This window comes from Panthera tigris, chromosome B1 (genome assembly GCF_018350195.1).
Source record: "Panthera tigris isolate Pti1 chromosome B1, P.tigris_Pti1_mat1.1, whole genome shotgun sequence".
NCBI classification, from domain to species: Eukaryota; Metazoa; Chordata; class Mammalia; order Carnivora; family Felidae; genus Panthera; species Panthera tigris.
The window spans coordinates 200748631-200770873 of NC_056663.1; the positions used below are offsets into that span (position 1 = coordinate 200748631).

At 62.5% G+C, this 22243-nt stretch overlaps 1 protein-coding gene across 18 annotated transcripts in view; it reads right to left on the reverse strand.

Annotated features, from left to right (window-relative positions):
- ABLIM2 (actin binding LIM protein family member 2) overlaps positions 1-22243 on the reverse strand; it is a 140179-nt gene that overhangs the window by 57527 nt on the left and 60409 nt on the right. For all 18 annotated transcript variants that reach the window (XR_006217108.1, XR_006217107.1, XM_042985053.1 and 15 more), the window contains exons 6-9: positions 19776-19869; positions 9294-9381; positions 6792-6850; positions 674-751 (exon numbers count right to left, since the gene is read on the reverse strand). Coding sequence is in view for 16 of the 18 variants with exons in the window: in XM_042985053.1 (XP_042840987.1) it covers positions 674-751; positions 6792-6850; positions 9294-9381; positions 19776-19869 (319 nt within the window). In the remaining 2 variants the exon portion in view is untranslated. The remainder of the gene's footprint in view (positions 1-673; positions 752-6791; positions 6851-9293; positions 9382-19775; positions 19870-22243) is intronic.

Consider the following 22243-nt stretch of genomic DNA (forward strand, 5'->3'; position numbering starts at 1 on the left):
TATACCCATATGCACACACACACATACACCCATACACATATGTAGCCATATGCACACATGCACATATGTAAACACACACATTTATACATGTATATACACATCTGTACAGAGATATACCCATATGCACACCCATATGCACACACACACACATACCCATATGCACACACACACGTATGTAAACACACATACATCTGTACACATATATACCCATATGCGCACACACACGCATACACACGTACACTCTTTAATGAAAACGGGACCGCATAACATAGATTATCCTTCACAAGCTTCTCGTAGGAGCACGTTAGAAACGCTTCCCAGGTAGCAGGTGCAGATCTGCACGCCTATTGGTGACACCAGCCCGGTCCCCCGTGTGCCGAGTGTCACTTTTTCGGGCGGTGTTGAGCCGACACCATTATGGACAACAGTTGTGAGCACATCTCTTTGGGCACCACCACCACGTCACCCAGGAGCTGCGGGGTCACGTGATGGTCCTCACCGAAAGCTCGGCGTTAACCTCCCGAAGTCTGCACCAGTCTGCACCCCACGGCCGCGGCGAGAGCCCCGGCTCTGCACCCCAGCACCTGAGGACGCCCCGGCCCCCAAGGGCACCCCTGGCCATGACCCAGGTCCGGACCCTCCCACCACGGGCCTCCCCACTCTCCCAACTCACATAGATCACGCGGCTCGGAGACCCCGAGGTGCTGGAAGCAGGTACAGAAATGATGCTCTCTGAGGAGCTCCTGGTTTCCTGGAAAGGAAGGCGACAGGAGGAGACTGAAAGCGGAATATGTTGATTCCAGAACCTTCCAGATGCAATTATCACAGGTCACAGTCCGACAGAAATGCCAGTAATGACATTTTTTTTTTTTTTTTCAGATTGAAAGAGTTCTTAAAATAAACACACGGGCTTCAGTGAGCGGCTGGAAAGCTATAATCAGACGCGGCAGGTGACGCCAACTCCGAGCCGACCAGCACGTTCTCCGCGCCGCTGGAAACGCTCCGATGATCACCCGGCTTCACGCAAGGAAATTATCTGTTTTTCGGAGGACGAGAGCAAGGGATTCTGCGCACTCCAGAGGCCAAGGCCGTCCCTTTTACCCAGAATTTTGCTGCTCGGAGATGTTATTTTCCACCCAGGTTATAGGGGTGGGGGGCGTGTTTAGCTCGTTCTACCGGCCCCGGTCCTCTGCTGTCAGACTCTGCGGCCACCGCATCTGTGACCCGCTCCCCGAGTGCCCACCCCTGCCCCTCCTCCCTCCTCGGCCACATCTCCTGCTTCCCCGGAGGCAACAGTTTCCCCAGGCCCCTCCTCTGTTCTGCACGCCAGGCCGGCCCAACCCTGCGTGGACACCCTTCTTCCCCGGCTCCCATCACTCATACCGGCGTCCATCCAACCCCACCGGTAGGACGTGCTCGCCCCTCTTGGTCCAGCCTCCACCCCTGCCTGGCCTCCCCCTGCCTCCTGACAGCTCCGGCTGGCTGCCTCCTACCTTGTCTCTATCCCTCTCGGTGGCCCACACCCGCTGCAGTGGCCCTGGGAGGGGCCACATCACAGGCTGAATTTTATCTCTCAAAACTCGCATGTTCAAGCCCTAACCCCTGGCACCCCAGAGTGTGACCACGTTTGGAGACGGGGCACTTAAAGATGTAATTAAGGTAAAATGAGGTCACTAGGGTGGGCCTGGCGTCCTTACAAGAGGAGGATATCAGGACACAGATGCACACAGGAGACGACCACGTGAGGACACAGGGAGAAGACCGCCGTCTACACGCCAAGGAGGAGGCCTCAGAGGGAACTAACCAGCCCACATTTTGAGCCACGACTCCCAGCCTCCAGGACCGAGAGAGAATAAATCCCTGCCGGCTGAGGGTCCAGCCTGCACCATTGTACACAGCGGCCCCAGGACACTGGCACGGGCTGTGGAGCCCTGCCCTCCCAGTTGGAGGATGCCCAGCACCTCCTACACTGTGGGCAGGACAGCAGCAAGGACAGGACAACACCAGGAGCAGATGTGAGGCCACCACGGCAGTGGGAGGGACAAACCTGCAAGGCACAGGGGGTGGTGCCCGGGTAAACCTGACTGCAAGCCTGCTTCTGCATCTGGGGAGGAAAGAGGAGAGGCAGAGGGCGTGATGCCGGGGCTCACCTCTTCGGTGAGGCGCCCGCTCGCCCGCTCATCAGCGCCGGCCGCCCCCTCCACACTCCTGGGTACGGCCTCCTCCAGGACCGGGCGTGGGGCCGCCCCCTCCCCTCCGGGCCTGCCCTGTCTCCCAGGGCCGCTGGGCCCCAGCTCCAGGCCCCCTGGAGCTCTTCTCCAGCTACTTGGCAGGCCTGGGGCCACCCTCGGCCAGGCTCTAGAACAATCCCTCAGTCTCAGTGCCCTGCAGACCCCCGGCTCCCCAGGCACAGGCCCCGAGACCCACCTCCCGCACCACCTGCCAAGGCTCGGCTCCAGGAAGACATCCTCTCCCCCACCCTGCCGCCTAGGCCCGTCCAGGGGGGCCGCCCCTCCCCGTCGCCCGGGGGGCACCCTGCGGGAGCCCCCTCATCCCACACGTGCCTCCAGGGCAGGGAGGCCGCCAGTCTTCCCCGCGTCTGTGTTCTGCCACCCAGCCGACGGGCACTCACGGGCCGGCTGTGTGTTGAGTGACCCAATGACCAAGGACGTGCCGGGGACGGGCAGTCAGGGCCACAGCCTTCCGGAAGGCTTTCCTTGAGCGCCCTCAGCAGACACCCAGGGGCCATCCTTGCCCTGGGGAGCGGCCGTGCCCCCGGGGTATGCGGTCAGGGAGGACACAGTACCCTCTGCCTCCTCGCCCGTCCCTGCAGGGACCCCAGGGCCGGCCTCTCTTGCTGGAGAGCAACTGGGAGGCCGGGACCCGGCTGGTCCTACGGGTCCCGGAGCCTGGCAGGGGCAGGGCACTTGGTAAATGACGGCGCTGTTGGTCAGTTCCTGGTGGGTGCCTCTTGTCTGGATCACCCCCCACCAGAGACTCAGCGAGGCCCACACCACCTCTGCTGCGTGTCTCCAGGGCTGGCTCTGCCACGCTGACCCAACGCTGGCCGGGGCTGCCGGCTCGTGCTCCCCGACCAGCTTGCAGGAAGCAACACAGGACACGCGTAGGGCTCTGCCTTCCTGTCACCCGGGCGCTCACCGCCCGGCCCCGCCCGGGTCTATTCTCATTTCTCAGGCGAGACAGAAGAGGCTCTGAGGGGCTGGAGCGAGGGAGGGTGAAGTGAGGGGCAAGCAGGGCACGGCTGGGGCCTGGATGCCGTCCCAGGACACAGAGGGGCGGGCCCCGAGCCGTGCCAGCCCCAGGGCGCAGCACCGAGGGGACAGCTGTCCTCATGGGACGGCCTCGGCCCCAGATGTTCCCAAGGCGTCTGTGGAGACACAGCCCAGGAAGCCAGCTCTGGCTGTGCCCTCTCCTTCTCCCCGTCCACTGTTCACAGGGCCTCCCTTCCTCGGGCCGGCGGCTGCGGTCATCACGGGCGGACCCCCGGGCTGAGAGCAGAGGGAGCTGGGCTCCCCGCAGGCCCCGAGGCCAGCCTCGCAGCCGGGTCCAGAGGCCACGAGCAGGGCTGGCCACCCGACCTGTCCTTGAGCGGGCTGGCCCGGGTCCCCCATTCTAACCCGGTCACGCCCCGGAGACGGGCCTGGAGGCCTCTTGGCATGTGGGGTCCCTCCGGCAGGTCCCTCCGATAGGCCTCTGGGTTGGGATTCGGGGAGAAGTCCCGCAGACAGGACCCTGTGGTCATTTCCGGGTCAGGGACGCTGGTTCTGTGAGGGCAGGGATGTGCCCGGGGTGGCACGGGGGCGGGTTATGGAGGGAATCGTGGGCTGTATGATGTGAGAGGATATGGTGCACAGTGGGGCGTGCCCGCCACTTACTGTGACCCTGACCGTGAACGAGACCAACCGGGCATATCCTGTCACCGTGGGAGCAGAGTAACATCCATGAGGATGCCCACGTGTGACCAAAGGGTCTCTGCCGATGGGAGTAAGGAGCTCGAGTTGGGAGGTGGGCTCCCTGGGGTCTCCGGGTCGTTTGAGGGAGGCTGGGGGGCCGGGGCCCATGTGGCGACCAAAGCGGGGTCTGAAGGACGTGGGGCCGGGAGCCAACCCCGCAGGCTCCAGATGTGGCAACGAATGAGGAGGGGCTTCTCCCTGGAGCCTCCAGAGGGAGCACAGCCCTGCTGGCCCATCCTCAGCCTCCGGCCCCCGAGGGAGGGGATACATCTGTGCTCCTTGAAGCCACTAAATTTGCAGCAATTCATTACAGCAGCCACAGGAAGCCACAGTCTCCACGGCTCTGTGTCCCTGTAGCTGGGAGGACCGCCGTCATGTGGGCCTGTCCCCCTTCCTCACCTTCACACAGTCCCCCCGCGCAGGGCCTAGGGAGGGGCACCACCCTTCACAACCTCTGCACCCCACCCCTGGCAGCGGGGTGGGGGGGACCCCAGGGCACAGTAGCTTCAGTCCCCGAGATTGAGGGGCAGGGGGCAGGCCAGGCGGGCGGCTCGCAGCCCAAATCCCAGTGTTCTCTAGTTGGGGCTACAGTCTGGGAATCTAGCCGGAAGGGTGACAGGGGACAGTGAGCCCGGCCGCTGAAGCCCCCGGGGTCTCTTCCCAGGCTGTCGGGCTACCCCGCCCCTTGCTTCCCTCTGCACGGTCGTCAGTCCCTCGGCCTCCTGAATCTCAGCAGACATGGGCAGTGGCCCAAGCCAGGGTCCAGTGGCCACAGACCTGCCCTCCCCAAGGGGACAAGACCCCGCCCTCCACTCCTGTGGCTCCCTGTACCCAGGGCCGGGCCCCCTGCCTCTGCCCACCCCCAGGCCTGAGGCCGGAGTAGTGGCCACATGGAGGTCTGTGCCCAGCAGCGCTTAATGCTGAGTGGACCTCCTCTCTGTGGCCATCAAAGGTGACCATCTGAACCTGAATTAAACCAGAGCCCTGTGCAGGCACTTTGACAACTCTGAGAAAAGCAACTGGCACTACTTTAAAATCGGGAGGAACGAGCTGGCAGGTGGAAGGAAGCATCAGGCCCGAAGAGGAGAGCTCAGAGGCGCAGTTCCCTCGGGCCGGCCCGGCCCAGCGTCCACGGAAAGGGGCTGAGCAACCATGCGAGGCTGTCACGGGTTAGGGGAGGCTTGGGGAGGCGCCTCTCCTCCACGGAGCCCTCCTGCCCTGGCCCAGGGCCCCCCACCCTCGTGTCTCGGTGACAGGCTGGGCGTCCCCGTGTGCCCACCCATTCCCCCTGCGTCCCCAGCACGCTGGGGCAGGACTCAGTCACCTCTGGGCCCCGGGGCCAAGAACAGGGCTCGGCACAACCGGACGCTGGGTAAAGCTCTGCTGAATGAACGACAAACGAAAGAGGCAGCACCGTGAGCGAGTGCGTGAGAAGCAGGGGCCTCCGAACCCACCGGACTCAGTTTCTACAGGATGCGGGAGCACTTCCCTCTGCTGGCGTCTTTCAGAACAGGCTTGGCAAGCGACAGCCGACCTGGGGGAGCCCACCCATCCTGCGGGGGCCCGGAGGAGCGTCTCCTCCGCCAGCCAACAGCCCTGTGAACCTCAGCGGCCTGAGCCCATGGGCTCACCATCCAGCCTCACGGAAATTCCAAAAACCTTCTAGTCCCACAGATGGGCCCAGCTGGGGCTTGCCGGTTGAGCCCCGCCCTCGCTGCAGGGCTAAGGGCGAGGGGACTCTGCCCGCCCCCCGGCAGCCCTCCCCGCTCCCTCCCGCCAGGGCCGCCCCGGCTCATCCCGCAGGCCTAGCTCCCACCCCATGTCCTCCCGAGGCCCTCCCTGACCATCCGTCCCGCCCCCAACACCAGCCTCTGTCGTATCATTGCTCGTTTGGGCGTCAATTTCCGTCTCTCCCTAGAACTCGGTCCCACGAGGGCACCCCTTCTTCCTCACTGCGACGCCTCTGTGCCCGGCGCCCAGCTGGGCCTCTGGGCAGCGAGGGATTTGCCTTGTCCAGAGAGAGGCCTGGCCTGCGCCCTCGACCCTGAGGGGGTGATCTGTGTCCACCTGATAGACTGTCTGCTCGGGGAGGGGGTCACCCTCACCCAACAGGCTTAGGGTGGGGCCCGCACCAGAGAGACACCGTGTGATCTGGGGTGAAATCAACCATGTGGCAATCAGTCAGTCAGTCAGTCAGTCAGTGGAGCCCCAGTAAGATCTCTGGACACACAGCTTCCCTGGTTGGTAACACCCGGCGCGTGCGGTCACGCGCGGGCCGGGGGGTGCCACGTCCTGTCTCCGCGGGAGAGGAGCGGCTCTGGGGCTGGACCCCTCCCGGACCCTGCCCCGTGCCCTCTTTCTCTGGCTGATTTCTCGCGCAATAAACCGTAACCGTGACGAGGATAGCCTTCAGCGTGTCTGTGACTCTTTCCAACCAACGACTGCGACCGAGGGCAGTTTGGGGCCCCTCAACCTTGCAGCTGGTGTCATAAGTGTGGGCAGTCTGGAGACTATTTGGAGACCTGCTAACGTCAGAGCTGTCCCCAAGCTTTTGCGGCCCTCGAGTCCACGGGACCCGTGGGGAGGTCAGCGGGCCAGCGCTGGGAGGCCCCGGGATGCCCGTGCGTGCCCCACCTCGCACCAGCCCCTCGGTGGATCCACCCGGCGCGCCTCGGCACCCCCAGGCCTCCCCGGGGTGGCCCGTGGGCGGGTCTGCCTGGCCCGTGGGCGGGTGTGACCAGCCGGTGAGTCTACAGAAGCGGGTGACCGCACACGGCGCTGAAGAACGCACGGGAGCAGATCGTAAACCCCACCAACCTTGTTTTTGTCTTCAGTTCTGGCTGCTTGTCGGCACGCCGGGTGCCAGATGGAGGAACCTGCGGACAGACCCAAGACGAAGCGCTCAGTGTCCCTTCCCGCGATGCAGGGGCCGTGCGGAGAGTCGGAGGCCGCCTATACGTCCGCGGCGCTCCCCTGGGACTCCCGGCACAGGTCAGCCCTCCTTCCAGGGCCCAGAGCACTTGCTCTCCCTACGGGGCCCCCCTGGACCTCAGCCCGACCCCCTGCTCCCTCTCCCTGTGGCTCTGTGTGTGGGTTCGTGCCCCAGCCAGGAGGGGGTGGTGTCTCTTCCACCCCAGAGACCAGGCACACAGAGCCTGGCACCTCATGGGGCTGACAGGTGCATGTGAAGGAAAGCGCTACATCCTATCTCCTGCTTGCAAAGCCTCCCAGGTCACAGGAGCTAACGCCTGGGGGTGGAACTTATCACTGTCCCTCCCTGGAAAACATCTGCACGGGCCTGGAGCTCCTGGGGAGACCACGATTTAATTGTGTGTGTGTGTGTGTGTGTGTGTGTGTGTGTGTGTGTGTGCGTGTGTGTGTAAAACAGTCATTTTTGACAACGTTTTTGATGACAAAAGTCATAGATGAGTAATTGATGGCCCTTATTAACAATGAATAAGGTGGCTGGGTGGCTCAGTCAGTTAAGTATCTGACTTCGGCTCAGGTGATGATCTCAAGGTTCATGAGTTCAAGCCCCACGTTAGACTCTGTGCTGACAACTTAGAGCCTTGAGCTGCTTCAGATTCTGTGTCTCCCTCTCCCTCTCTCTCTCTGTCCTTCCCCCATGCATGCTCCCTCCCTCCCTCTCTCTCTCTCTCTCTCAAAAATAAGCAAACATTAAAAAAATTTTTAAAGATTAAAGAACCCCAACAAAATATAAGTAAGAAAATGAAACCCATCTATAATCTCCGAGCCACTTCTGGCCGGGCAGCCTTCGGGCACACACGTGCATTGGTCTTAGAATGTGGATAATGTTGTACGTACGTATTTTTACGTCTTGGGAGCTTTGTTTTCGAGTCCTGCACATTTCCTCATACACTTAAACAGCAGAAGCGTAACCCTTAAGGGCTGCGTAGCATTCCACCATGTGGAAAGAGAATGGATCTGTCCCTGGCCGTGGGATGTGGGGTTTTCTCTCTAAGTCCCATTGGGGGGGGAGGGGGTCCACAGCACCCAAGTCCTAGCACGTCCCTCCTACTTGAGGACTCCAAGAAGTGAAGTCTCAAAGGGTGTGGGTATTTTTAAGGCAATTTCCCAATTCTTGCCTCACCAGCCAGGTTCCTCACAACGTGGGCGTGCCCTTCGATTGTCAATCGAATGGGGGGAAATAGCATCTCATTATTATTTTCATCCGGGTCTCCCCGACAATTCCTGGGAGTCAACAGCCCCTCCGTCATATTTATCAGGAAGGTATTGCCCACGGTAGGGGTGCCGGTGGTAGCAGGGAGGGGGTGGCCTGTCTCACCATCCTCGAAGGCTGCAGGGCTCACCGGCCCCCTGCTTCTCACAGCTTCGGCTGTACAGGATTCACCTGTCAATGCCTTCATGGCGCCCCAGCATCCAGGCGGACCAGGCAGGGTGGGGGCCGGGCCCCCCAAGGACCCCCTGGCCGCAGGACTCCGGGGTTCCACAATGTACCACTGAAAAGCTCTGACCTGGGTTTTGACCCCTTGTCACACCGACCGGGAAATCTGAAGCTAGGAGAGGGATGGGACTGGTTCCAAGGTCCCACAGAAAGTCACGGGAGGGCCCGCTTTAGACACGGGGCGCCGGCCTCAGCCCAGAGCCATGACGAGCATCTTTATTCCCTGACACTGGGGCCCCTTGATGGCGAGCTCGTGTCCCCATGCTCGGTGTCGGGCAGGCCTGAAGGCACTATTTACAGCAGGGGTGGTGCCCGGGGCAAGGGGCCCCTCCCGCCCAGACATCCGAGCAGCAGGGGGTGGGGTGGGGGCAGCGCAAAGGACCCCTTTCACGGACTCTCAAGCAGCGACTTGAGGAACAAGAGGGGACGCTGGGGACGAGGCCGTCCCAGCTGACATCAGCCCACGAGGTCCGGCTCAGAAAGGCAGGCCTGTCTGACACACCGCCCCGGGATGACCACCGCGTGAGGTCATGGAACAGCCCGTGTGTGGCCCTGCCGTCCGCCCAGCCCCGCTCTGCTCCCCTCCAGGGACGCTGGACACAGAGGGAGCATTGAGAAGCAATGGTGGCCGCAGAGAAGGGGCCCATCCTCTGGGGGAAGGTCTGAGCAGCCCTGGGCACCCCGCCCCCACGTCCCGGCCATCACCAGGTCCCACGGGTGCCGCCCGCACGCTGCCCGCCATCCCACCGCGTCGCCCGGGCAAGCCCGCTCGGGCTCTGCTCCCCCAGCCCCGGGTTGCGTGGCCGGCTTCCCAAGCAGCACTCGAGCTACCGCAGGTGACCCGCCAGCAATCCCCGGCCCTAGGGGACCGGGCGGCCTGGTCGTGTGCTCACCTTGAAGATACATCTCCTCGCCTTCCGCAAACATCCGGCCGCACCTGACACATAGCGCACACAAGGGGTGATAGTGTTTCTCTCCTGCCTGTGGGAAGAACGGAGCAGAGGTGTTTCCGCTGAAGGGAGGGTGGTCAAGGGAGCACGCCCGCACGCGGGGTCCTCAGGAGAAGCAGAGGGTGTGTCGGGGCCTCCCGTGCGCCCCGGGGGCTCGGGACGGCACCACGGAGAGTCCGGGGCCAGTGGGTGCTCCCAGGCTTTCTGGGGTGCTGAGTGGGGGGAGCAGAGACCCAGCCGTGCCGCCCGACGTCCCCAGGGGAGCAGGGCTATCGCCCCGCAAATCCTCACAAGGCAGGGGGGCCCGGTCCCGTCCATCTCTGTAGCTGGCAGGGGGGCGGCGGTGGGGGATGGCAGAGGGGAGGCCGGAGCTAACGTGATTTCCCCAGGTGGAGGCACAGGACGAGTGGGGTGAAAGACGATTAGTCACGGTCCCACGGGTCCCTGTACTGCTCAGGCTTGTCACTTAGTATCTACTATTTTTACAATTCCTAACATCACCATTGGACTAGGTGGAAATATTAACACCGGAAGAACCTGAACAGGTTATGGTGGCTGGTCTGGCTTCGTTCTACGTGGTGCAGGGCAATCACCCCAGAAGAGCGTACTGGGCGCCTCTTCGTGGCCATACCCTCCACCCTGGGGAAGGCGGGCCGCGCTAAGGCCCGTGCCTCACTCTTTCCCAAAATGGCAAGAAGGCTGAGCATCACTCCCGGGGTGTGAGCCGGTAATAACCGGTTCCCTGAAGGAGCTGGGAGTGGGGGAACCGCATCAGGAACAGCTCGCCCCATCACTGGTGCCCCCGGCGGAAGCCTGGCCCAAGGGGACCCCTGTGCGAGAAGGAATCCAGAGCTCGCTCCCCTCCCGAGTGGGGTGCCCACGGGCATGGCCCACCGGCGTCTCCGGGCAAAGCGCTAAGATGCTGTGCCACCCCCCCCCAAAACCCCGTCTGCGGCTCCGAAGCCTCAGGAAGCTGTTCCCCCGGGAGAGCCGCCCCCGCTCCTGCCCGGGGGCCCTGAATGTTCTTTATCTCATCTCAAAAGTGCCTCCTCCTGAAAGCCTCCCGGGCACTCCTCCCTCCTGGGCTCCTGCAGCCACGGCCACTGCTAGTTGTGGGGGTCTGTCGGGGGAGCAGGCCACACGGCAGCCCTGGCCCAGGCAGAACCAGGGCAAAGCAGCCATTCCGGGGACTTAAAAAATGTTTTTAATGTTTATTTATTTTCGGGAAAGAGGGAGAGACAGAGCGTGAGCGGGGGAGGGGCAGAGAGAGAGAGAGGGAGACGCAGAATCCGAAGCAGGCTCCAGGCTCCGAGCTGTCGGCACAGAGCCCGACGCGGGCCTCGAACCCACGAACCACGAGATCATGACCTGAGCCCAAGTCGGACGCCCAACCGACGGAGCCCCCCAGGCGGCCCTGCAGTGATTTAAACATTGTGCCCCTGGACCTGTCCTCACACCCACCTCACCCAGGCCCCCCCTTCACCCTGGGTGGGGGGCGGACTCTGTGACCTCAAACAGCAGGGGTTCTGTGACAGCCGCGTGCAGGACAAAGCTCGCCCTGGAGGGAAAACAGACCGTGGGGTGTACACGAGGCGTCTACGAGTCAGGTCTACACCTGAGTAGGAGGAGAGAGAAAAATGCGGGGCTGGTTTCTAAGACAACAGGCTCGAAACCCCAACCAGGCGGATGAGACTCATCCGGAGGGGAGACGCAGCCCTGGGCCGCTGTGAGGGGGCCGGCCCTGCGTCCACACTCTCTGCCATCCGGGAAGCGTTCCCGTCCCCGGCCTGGCGAACGTCCCCACCTCCAAAAATAAAGGCGACTCGGCGACTGTTACTACAGCTCGAGCAGAGGCCCTTTTGCGCACTAACCTGTCTCCACCCTCCAGAAGCCCTACGAGGCACATTATTGTCCTCATTTTCCGCATGGTGCACAGAGAGGCGGAGGAAGCTGGGGAAGGTCACACAGCACGCAGGTGGCAGAACAGGAGTGGAGCCCAGGAGTGTGGCCCTTTGTGGCCTCTCAGCCCCCGGCCTGGCGGTCCCGGCTCCAGGGTGCTGACCCCGACCTCACATGCCCCCCAGTCCCCGCCCTAAGCAATCAACACGGAGACTCCCTGAGCGCGAGTCGAGAAACAGACGCTAAAGAGTACGGATTCCATCCGCGTGAAGTTCAGGATGAGGCAGACGAGTCTGGTTTGTCAGAGTGGTGGCTGCCCCCGGGGGTCCCGGGGGGCTGGGCACATCCTCCTTCCTGACCTGGGTGCCGGGCACACCCACGAGTCTGGCTTGTGGGCATTTACCAAGCTGCGCACGTGTGATCTGCGCACTCCTCTGTGGGACATGCCAGCAAGAGCCGAGACTGTACGTCTCTTAGAGGAGGACACGGGAGCACATCTTCGCGACCCCAGATTTAGCAACAGAGCCCTGGGTTTCACACCAAAGGCATGAGCAGCAACAACGAAAACAGATTCTTTTTTTCACGAAGGTTAAAACTATCGCGCATCTGAGGACGCTGTCGGGAACGTGGAAAGACAGCCCGTAGAAGGGGAGAAAACATTTGAAATCGTAGATCTGATGAGGGCTTCGCATCCAGAATAGAGACTTCTCACAGCCCAGCAGCAAAGAGAAGACCGGTCCAATGAGAAAACGGGCAAAGGACCGGAAGAGCCATTTTTCCAAAGAAGGTGCACAAACGGCCAGGAAGCACGTAGAAGATGCCCCCACATCGCCACCGCGGAGGGAGTGCAGATCCAAACCCCAGCGAGAGGCCGCTCCGCACCCGTGAGGGCGGCTGTAATCAAAGCGAACCGAGCCAGAGCGGGAAGTCAGCGCCGGCGAGGACGTGGGGCAGCCGGGGCCCCCGTGCACCTGCGGCAGGGACGTGACTGGGGCAGCGCCCGGCGCCTGGGAAGGTGACACAGTTACCACGTGACCCAGCAGTTCTGCTGGTGGGAGTGAGAAAACCGACGGTCGTGGTAAGCAAAGCGAACCCAGGTCTGCCCCGCAGCCCGCGTGTGAACGTCCACGGCAGCGATTTTCAGAGGCCACAGGGTGCAAACGGTCCACACTGTGGCCCATCCACACAACGGAATATTAGCCAGCCTTAGAAGGGAAGGAGACCTGACTCGTGGGGCCCCTGATGTCAAGGTGGGACGCCAGAGCTCTGTCTCCGCCACGTGAGGACACAGGGAGAATCTGGTGGCCGTCTGCGGTCCGGGGGGGGGGGGGGACTGTCCCCAGGAACCGAATGGGCCGGCACCTGAATTGTGGCTTGCTGCGCAGGGAAGGGCGCGGCCTGGGGTCTCAGCACACAGGGTCCAGCGTGGCTGCAGCAGCCCCAGCAGCCCAGGACGGGCGATAGAGTCAAACGTCAAGGCGCCCTCACTCCTCGTATCAACCCCCACCGCGGCCACAGTGACCGGACATTCCTCGTCATCGGAACGCTGCCGCACCCCTGCTCTCGCAGGCGTCTCCTCCCAGTTGCCACGCAGGAAAGGCCTCGAACGCCAGTACCCGTCGCCCAGCCCCCCGCCGGGCAGGTGGCCCAGCCCCTTGCCAGGTGGGTCTCTCAAGATGGCTCAGGTGTTTTTAAAGAATATTAAAAGCCCATGAGATTTTTCGGTGCATGGTTTTAAAAAGATGTCTTGAGGGGCGCCTGGGTGGCTCAGTCGGTTAAGCGTCCGACTTCGCTCAGGTCACGATCTCACAGTCCGTGAGTTCGAGCCCCGCGTCGGGCTCTGGGCTGATGGCTCAGAGCCTGGAGCCTGCTTCCGATTCTGTGTCTCCCTCTCTCTCTGCCCCTCCCCCGTTCATGCTCTGTCTCTCTCTGTCTCAAAAATAAATAAACGTTAAAAAAAAAAAAAAAAAAGTCAAAAAAAAAAAAAAAGACGTCTTGTGCCTTCTGACAAGCGGCTGTCATCGTTAATGAGACAGAACAACGCTCATCAGGAATACAGGAACTCTGGCTCCAGGGGCACGCAAAAAACACCGTGTCTTACTCAGAACCAAGTGGGAGCCGAGCCTGGAGCACAGCCCACGGCCGGCACACAGGGGCGACCAGCACTGGGGACCGGGGGCAATGCCTCTGGGCTCCAGAGACCCCCGCCCCTCCCTCCCTCACCCGGCCACGGCAGCACAGAGGGACAGCCCTCGACCGTGACATGCCCGGCACGTGTGAGGCAGGCGTCCCCTCATCCCTGGATTCCAGACCGCCGAGGGCGGGGCCTGTGCCGCGTTGAGGCCCCCCACCAGGCCACACGGCTCCCGGGGGGCCAGGCATCCACATCCTCCAGCCCGATTCAAAGCTGAGTTTCCTCGTTGACTGCCTAGAACTGAGTCCGGATCTTAAAAGGCCTGGTCACCAGCCGACATGACGAAATCTACGTCGAAGCTCATCAAAACCTTCGGCCGGAGCCGCACAGACTTCCCAGGGCAGCTGCACAAATGCCCTCCTGCCGGGAGCCGCCTCCCCGCGAGAAGCCCAGCTCCTCGCCATGCGGGGCCAGGCAGGCCAAGCGCTGGGCCATCTGCAGCCCCCTCCCCAGAGGGGAGCCCTGACCTCACCCCCTGCCACTCTCCCGAGGCTGACCCCACGTGTTCATGCTCAGGGTGGGGTCTCTGCCCGGAACGCATGTCACCGGGCTGAGCCAGCTCGCTCCCTCGCGCTCCCTCTCCTTCTCCTGCTCCCTCTCCCTCGTTCCCGCCGTCGAGCCCCATCTAGGTCATGCCCTTCAGGAGCACTGCACGCTGTCCCCTTGTTCTCCACGGTCCCCCAGGCCCTGGAGCAGAGCCACGTGCAGGAGTGGGCTGGTAGAGACAAGTTGTTCCTAAGTGGCCCCTACAGGACAAAAGGAGGGTTTGGACCAAGTGAGTGTGGGAGCAGATGAATCATCCCTTCTACCTTTGGGTGTGTCCGTGGGCATATGAGCGTATCACGGCTCTAAGAGGCCCTCGGCAAAGGCCTCGGCTCGGTGCCCTTGCCCGGCACCTCAGACCCAGAAGACCAGGGGACACGGCCCCACCGGCGTAGATGCAGTGAGGCTCCCATTCGTTACTGGATGCATGAGCAGGGGCACGGTATCAGGCTAAGAGCACGTCGCACACTGGGTCTCTGTCTGTGTCAGTGTGTGCCTGTATCCGCGTGTATATCTGGGTGTATCTGCGTGTATCTGTGTGTGCCTGTAATGTGTGTCTATACCTGCGTGTGCCCCTGTATCTGTGTGTGTCTGTGTATGCACTCCTGTATCTGTGTGTGTATTTGTGTGTGTGTGTGTGCCTGTGTTCATCTGTGTACGTGTGTGCACAACCTAAAATGGTGATTTCTAAATGCCAACGGTAGTTAGTCTGGGTGATGTCATTTATTACGGATGATTTTTCAGTTTACTCTATGATAAACAGGTATTGGTTCTGAATACGTTTGTTAAATAAATACAGTCATTAAATTGCAAAAAGAGGGGGAGAAGGTAGGGCCTGGGGAAGTTGACTTTGCTTCTGTCCTGAGATAATGCATTTATTTCTTTGGAACATATGGTTTGTTTTCTCCCAGTGATAAAAGTCACACCCGCGTAGGAGGGCAAAATGGGACATGCCGAAGGAAGACAAGAGAAAGCAAGTAACCGATGCCCCGCAGTGACAGCGGTGGTTTACGTGAAGTGCAGAAACGTTTAGCTGGCTGCCTGACCCAGGGTGGGAGCTGGCCAGGGTGCCCCCTCCCCCCAGGGCTCCTAGCGGGGAGGCATCGAGCCCAGGCTCCAGCCCGGGGCGGGGTGGGGGGTGGGAGTGGGGGAGGACACAACGCATGTTCAGAGGGTCTGTAGGTGAGTGGTGGGTTGAGGGAGATGGAAAGACGGGAAGGCAGGCAGGGGGAGGGAGAGAGGGAGGGAGGAATTCATTAGTGGTCCCAGAGGTACCCTGGGCTTCTGGTTACCATGGAGACAGGCAGGCTGCACCAGGCAGGTGGGGCTCAGACAGCAGCAAGGCAGGGGTTAAGGAGGGCGGGGCCAGTCCCCGCCCCCGCCCACTCCCACCTGTGCAGGGAAGCATTCCAGCCAAAGGAGAATAAGGCAGGGGTGGGGTGATGGGGAGGACCGAGCCAGGGACTCTCCCTCACTCAGCACCCCCTTATCAGACTCTGGTCTAGCTGGTCTGGCTGACACCGCTGTCCCTGGCAGGCAGTTCTCCAGCCACCTTTTAGCCCTGCCCCGGGGGCGAGTCCATCCCTGGAGCCAGCCCTGCAGAGGACCGCCCGGGGCCCCCACCCCCACCCCAGCCCTCCCCACACTCCCAGACGCCCGTCTCGGCAGTAGGGTGGGGGCACACGGCCCCTGCGAGTCCCCACCAGACCCACGAGGCTCCTCCACCTGTGCCCCAGCGCGCGGCAGGGGACGCCCCGAGACACGCAGGATGCGAGAAAACACGCAGAAAGGGAGGCTGCGGATTTGGGAGTAGCTGAGGCAGGGGGAGGAAGGGCCCCACCGTCGCCACCGAACGCACACTTCGCGGGCAGACAGGCGGGCTCTGGGGCGCCCGGCACTGACATGGCATGCTGCCCGACGCACACAGACGCGGCACAGATCGATGGCTCCCGCGGGCGGGGAGGGGGGCCCGGGCCGCTCTCCGGCTCGGGCTCCGAGGGCAGGAAAGCTCTGAGTGTGACACGCATCTCACGGGAGGACAGAACGGGGTGGGGGGACGACAGGGGCGTCGGGGGGGTCTCACCTGGCCGACGTGGCCCAGCTCCTCGCGAGCCCACCCTCCTGCAACCCGGCGCGGCCCCTCCGGCCTCACCACCGGCCCTCCGAAGCGCCCGGCCAGGCTCCCTACCTGCACGGGGTCCTCGCGACGGAGCCCGGTCCGATCGGCCGGCCCCCGCTGCCCCTGTCCAGCGCCCGCGCCCCAGACAGTCAGCTGGAACGGACGGCGTGCCCGTGAGGACGGCCAGCCCCCGCCTTCAGCCAGCGGTCCGGATCCTTCTCCCTTCTTTCTCCTGCCACCCGCCACCGGCCGCCCCCAAGAGCCCACGGCCCGCCCGGCGGGGCGCCAGCACGCTCCGGGCCAAGTTCAGGTGACGCCGCCGTGGCGGCTGCTCCCCTTCCGCGGCCGCCCGCAGCTGCCACCTCGCGAGGAGGCTGCTCAGAGCTTTGCAGAGCCCGCCGACTCAGCCGCGCCAGGGAGCTCGCGAACAAAAGCAAGAATCTTCCCCGGGAGGCCCCGTATCCTCCACCGACGAGGAGGAAAACCCGGACCTGTTTTTCTCCTGCTCTTCGCAATGAGGACGGTCCCCTGCCTGAGGGAAAACCGGAGTGCACCGGAGGGGCTCAGGCACCGAGCCCCCACGTTCTGTATTTGGCCCAGCGTTAAGCATCAGGCCCCGCGGTGCAGACGGGGTCACCCTTCCCCCTCGACCCTTCAAGGGGAGCCCCGCTGACTGCCCGGTGACAGTAAGGAAGCCCCCAGCCCCCGTTACTGGGCTGGAGAACACTTGACACACGACGTCTCATTGAATCCCTGAGGTTCTGGAGTGTTCTCTGGGTCAGGGCAGGCAGCAGGGTCGAGGTCAGGCGTCCACCCCTGCCCCAGGGCACAGTGACCGGAGCCCACGGTTGCCAGGAAGCAGGCCAGGCTAGATCCACACTCGTGCCACAGAGCAAGAGCTCAGCGCCCCCCGAGCCCGAGACGCACCCCGCTGGCAGCCGTCAGGTATCCCAGTGGGGCACGGTGCTAACACCAAGTGCAAAGCAGCGTTCACACCCCACGAGGGGACCGGACGGCACCGGGAGCCCGGGGCGGCCTGGGTTCCAGTCTGGCTCCGCCAGCTGCTTGGAGGTGGCCGACGGCCCAGCACAGATGCGCGGGGAGCCCAGGAGAGAGCGGAAGGTCGGGACCAAACTTCGCGGGGAACAGAAAGAAACGGTTTGAGCTGCTGGCCGTGGAGTCCTGTCCCCAATATTTATGGCGCCACGTGGAACCCCAGAGAGGGCGTAGCCTCCGTCCACAGATTCGGAGAGTGTGGGTATAAGCGTTAGGTATGGTCACTACCCCGCTAACAGGGTAAAAGACGCCCTCAGACTAAATGCCAACAGTTTCGTCACGTGACCCGCATGCCCAGACAGAGCTGAAGGTCAAAGACCCCGTGTGGAACCAGGCAGCGCGTGGAAAGCGGCTACGACGCAGGCGTTGGGGTCCGCTCAGCCGTCGGAAAGACCAGCTTCAAGGACCGGAAGAAAGTCACGAGAGCGAGCGAGGACCCACGTTCCCAGCTGTCGAACCAGCTCGGATTCCACAGAGACCACACTCACCGTGGGGGATGGGACACCAAGCTCTGCAGGTAAGAGGGTAAATTAGAATGATCTTTCTGGAAAGCGCTTCGCAAGCATCAAGACTCTTGTAAAGTTCATAGCTGTTGGCTGAACTTCGACATTTCTGGGAATAAATCTTAAGAAATATTAGAAATGCAAAAAAAGAAAAAGATGTTCATCTCAGTGCTGTTTATTGTAGTAAAAAAAGAAAGAAAAGAAAACTAGGAAGCCATGCTCCGCCTGACAATAAACCATCAGCTTACTGGGTTCTGGAATAGTCCTAGGGCGGAAGATAGCGCAAGACGGAGCCACGCTCAGTATGGACGAGCCTTGAAAACCCGCCCCGTGAGAAAGCAGCCAGTCAGAGGGCCACACGCCGTCTGACCCCATTTGTGTGACTGTGCAGAACAGGTAAGTCTAGAGAGACAGAGGCCGTGGTGTCAGGGCTGGGTGGGGCGGGAACAGCCAGGACGTCGGGTTCTCCTGGAGGTGCCGGAAACGCTCTAAAACAACGGCACGAGGTGCGTGCGTCGACGCAGAAACTGACGGCCACAGAGCCGCACGTGAGCTATGTTCCAATCGAGCGGTTTGAGAAAAGGCCCATGCAAATGGGTGACGGGCATTGAGGAGGGCACGTGTTGGGACGAGCACTGGGTGTCGTATGTAAGCGATGAAACACGGGCATCTACCCCCAAAACCAGGAGCACACTCTACACCCTGTGTGTTAGCCACCTTGACGATGAATTAGATTAAGAGTAAATAAATAAAAATTAAAAATAAAAAAAAAATTTAAAAGCCCATCTTACAAAACAAAAACGAAAACAGGAGAATCTGCTAAGGAGGAAATGTGAACTGGACAGAATCAGGATATAACGCACAAACAGTTTGGTCTGAACTGTAATTACGTCAAGAGAGAAAACACTGGAAGGAAACCAGCCGAGAAGCGAAGCTACCCCTGATCACATCACCCGCGGCTCTCCCCTTCTCTGTACTCTGCACCCTGTCCCCAGTCCGCACGCGTGTGACCACACCCATCCTCGGGCCCCTCCGCAGAGGCAGGGCTGCCCCCACCATGCTGGTCTCCAGGGTTTCCCACCCCGGGAATGAGGAGAGGGGCAGGTCTGCTGCCTGTGGGTGTGATACCCCTCTCCCCTCTCCCCTTCCCACCCCTGGGTGCAGGGGCAAGAGAGGGCCGGGGTGGAAAGAGGTGGGGCTGAGGGCCTGCAGCAACTCTGTCCCCGTCACTCAGATGCCAGGTGTAATTTCGAGAAAAGCAACTCAGAGTCCCAGGTATGATTCCACTGCAGCACCTGAGACCCCGCTCGTGGGCCAGGCACTGGCTGTGGGTACAGGCAGGGCAGACATCCTTGGGGACGCGAGGGGCACCCCACGTGTCCCACTGTCCCTGGCCCCCAGGCACTCCCTGGCTCAAAAGCCTTTGTCGGGGATGGCCGGGGGGGCCCCCTATCTTCTCGCCCCCGGGGGCTCCTCTGTGACCCCCCCTCCCTGTCCCCTGAGGCCCCCGTCACCTGTGCCTTCCCCATGGACAAAGCCAAGGAGGGGCTGAAGAATGGATACGGGGACGAGCTGGGTCTGACGACCAGGTGGCTGGGGTTCGGTCGTCCCATGAGATGTATCTTGGGAACAAATGTACCGAAGTGCATGATATATGTTACTTCCACAAAGAGACACAGCCACGTAACTCCCACCGGGATCAAAAGACACAGCGTGGGCACCCCAGAAAGCCTGCCTGCCCCGTGGCTGCCGTGTGACCGGGCCTGCCGGGAGACCACTCTAGGCTTCCTACGGGCACCCGGTCCTGCTGCCTGGACCTCCTGCAGGTCTCAGACCCCCATCTAGATGCGGAAGGGCTGGACCCAGATCTCAACCCTTCCCACCGACTCCATCAGCTTGCAGAGGGCACAGGGGAGACTGTCCGGAGAGGGCTTCCTGGAGGAGGTGGCCCTCAGCGAGCAGGCCCCGGAAGGCTGAGGAAGCTGTCTTCCGGCAGAGCCGAGAGGAGTGAGGAGGCAAGGGCTCGGGGGCACGTATCCTTGCGCGCACACACGGGAACACGCACACACGAGCAGGACCTGCCCGGAGAGGGCGCCCGGAGGCCCACTCACCTCCAGCACGTGCCCCGTGATGTACTTCTCACAGCCGTCACAGCGGATGCCGAACTTGGTGTGGTAGTCGGTCTCGCAGTAGGGCAGCCCGTCCCTGCAACGAGACGGGCGGTCAGGACGCGCGGGGGCTTCACCCCGGGGCCCCCGAGACCCCACAGCCGTTGCCAACGAGAGGGACCGCGTCAAAGGGGGAAACGCCACTTCCTCCTACTCCAGATGGCCACCATCAGCGTTTCCTGGGCGCTTTGGGTGCCAGCACGCCTCCTCCACCGCCGCCCTGGCCCCACGAGAAATGCCGGGAAGAGGGGCCCGTTTTACAGGGGCAGAAACTGAGGCGCACAGAGCGGGGCGCCCCGGGCCCAGCGGTGGAGCTGGGGGGGGGCGGGGCAGAGGTGGCAGCCGCCTCCGGAGGCTCAGCCGAGAGAATAAAAGCCGTATCTGGGAAATCGAAGATGTTTCCAGGGACGTGGCTCTTGCTTCCGGTTCATTCAGTCCCACGTTCGGCATCTGGGTGGGAGGCGGCCTCTTTACTCAGCAGGTGGCTTCCCACTCCCTCCGAAAGGGGTCCGGGCTGCCCTACGAAACCACGAGCCACAAAGGGTGTGTGACGAACCATCAGGGCCTGGCACTTGGGCTGGGTTGGGACGACCCTCGCTGTCCCCGGCTGTGGTGGCAGAGGCATCCGGCTGCGAGGGAGGGAGCGGGAGGGCCACAGGGCACGCGTATCTGCCGTGGGTGCTGTTCGTGGCGTGGGGCACACCGCGTGTGGGGCACTGCTCCCGAGTACTGGGCGGGCTTGGGCGGGCTTTGGTCCGGTTTTCGGGGTGCTGACGAGGGAACACGGTGCAGGCACGTCACCCGGCACAGCATGGGACACATGGTGGGAGCCCCTCTACCAGCGACTGCAATGACTATTTTGAGGTCAACACAGCACGGCGGGAGGCCGTGTGGCGGCGAAGTGAACAGGCTTGCCCTCAAACGCCAAGGCCCAGCTGTGTGCCCCTGGGCAGGTCACTTAACCTCTCTGAGCCTCAGCTTCCCCAGCTGTGAAATGGGAGAGGTGACCGTAAGGTCTAAAGAAGAGAAGGTGTGGTCAGCGCCTAGCACAGGGCAGGCACTCGCCAACTGGTGGCCGAGGCCGCTGTCGTTGCTGACCGGGGCTGGCCCTCGGCCCCGCCCAGCGGGAGTCGGGCGCAGAGGCCACAGGCATGCGGGGACACCCGCTGCCCCAGTGCATCCCCCCTCCCCCCACTGCTGAAGCTGCCACGTTCCTCCCAGTGTGGTCGTGACTGGTTTCCAGGTTTCCAGCTGCCGACAGGGGTAAGCTTCTCGAGCTGTGGGGAGACCGCAGCTAATGCCGCTGTCTTTCCCTCAAAGCTCTGGACCTTCTGTTGGCCCCAAGGCCTCAGGCAGGAGAGGAAGGGTGGGGGGGGTGGGGTTCAAGCCCCCGGGGCCGCGGTGGCCGCAGGGCATTTCTCCGACCCCCCCAGCCTCGGAGGGAGGAAGCGCTGCCTTCCAGCAGAGGAGCCTGTAAATCGAGCCCTCAGGATCTGCTTTCAAAGGCCTGCTGACCTCAGGGCCCCTGTTATCCCCCACTGGGAACGGTTGTGCCCCAAACCCAGGAGGTTCAAAGATAACGTCTCCATGGCAACACCCACGCAGCCTCCCCGACAATTCTGGGACAGCTCTGAAGGCCGCTGAGTGACAGGCGTGCGTGTGGGTGGGCTCCAGAGGCAGCCAGCGCTGGGGGCTGGGCGCTCGCTATGGTGCCTTCGAGGGCTCGGCCTCCCGGGCTGCCCTCACGTGAGTCACCCCTTCCTTTACTACGACAGAGGCACGGCCGGTACCTCCCCCAGCCCCATCCAGCCTGGATCGTCTTGGCTTGGGGGCTTTAACTGAAAACGTTTTGTTCTGAGAGAAGCGTGCCCTCTCACGCAGCCGTGAGGAAGGAGACGGAGGGACCCCGCGCCCCCTTCGCCCCGTTGCCCCCGGGGTGGCCTCGTGCAGCACGAGAGCACCAGAGCAGCTGGCACGTCGGCGGCCTGATTCCGATTCCCCGGGTGTGGCCGGTACTCCTGCGTGAGGGTGTGCGTGCACGCGGGGTTCACTCTGCGCGGTTCCCCCGCACGGTGGGTTCCTGTGACAGACCCGCTCCCTCCGGCATCAGGAGCCAGCAGGGTCCCCCGTGTTAGTGGCCCACAGCGCCCCCTGACTTGCAGGAAGGAGCCTGCACATCTCAGCTCCCCCCGACTCTGTGCCACGGTGGGGCCTTCCCTGACTCGGTCCGCCGATCCCAGCAAACGCACCCCTCCCTGGCAAGCCAGCTGCTCCTGCTCGGGGCTGACCACCCCCCCGCCCCCAGAGGCTCCCTCTGCACGGCCTTCTGATGAGATGTGCCCTCCGACCCCCGCGCAAACCAGCCATCACCGCATCCGGGCTGCACGCGTGGGGACACCGGGCCGGCCAGG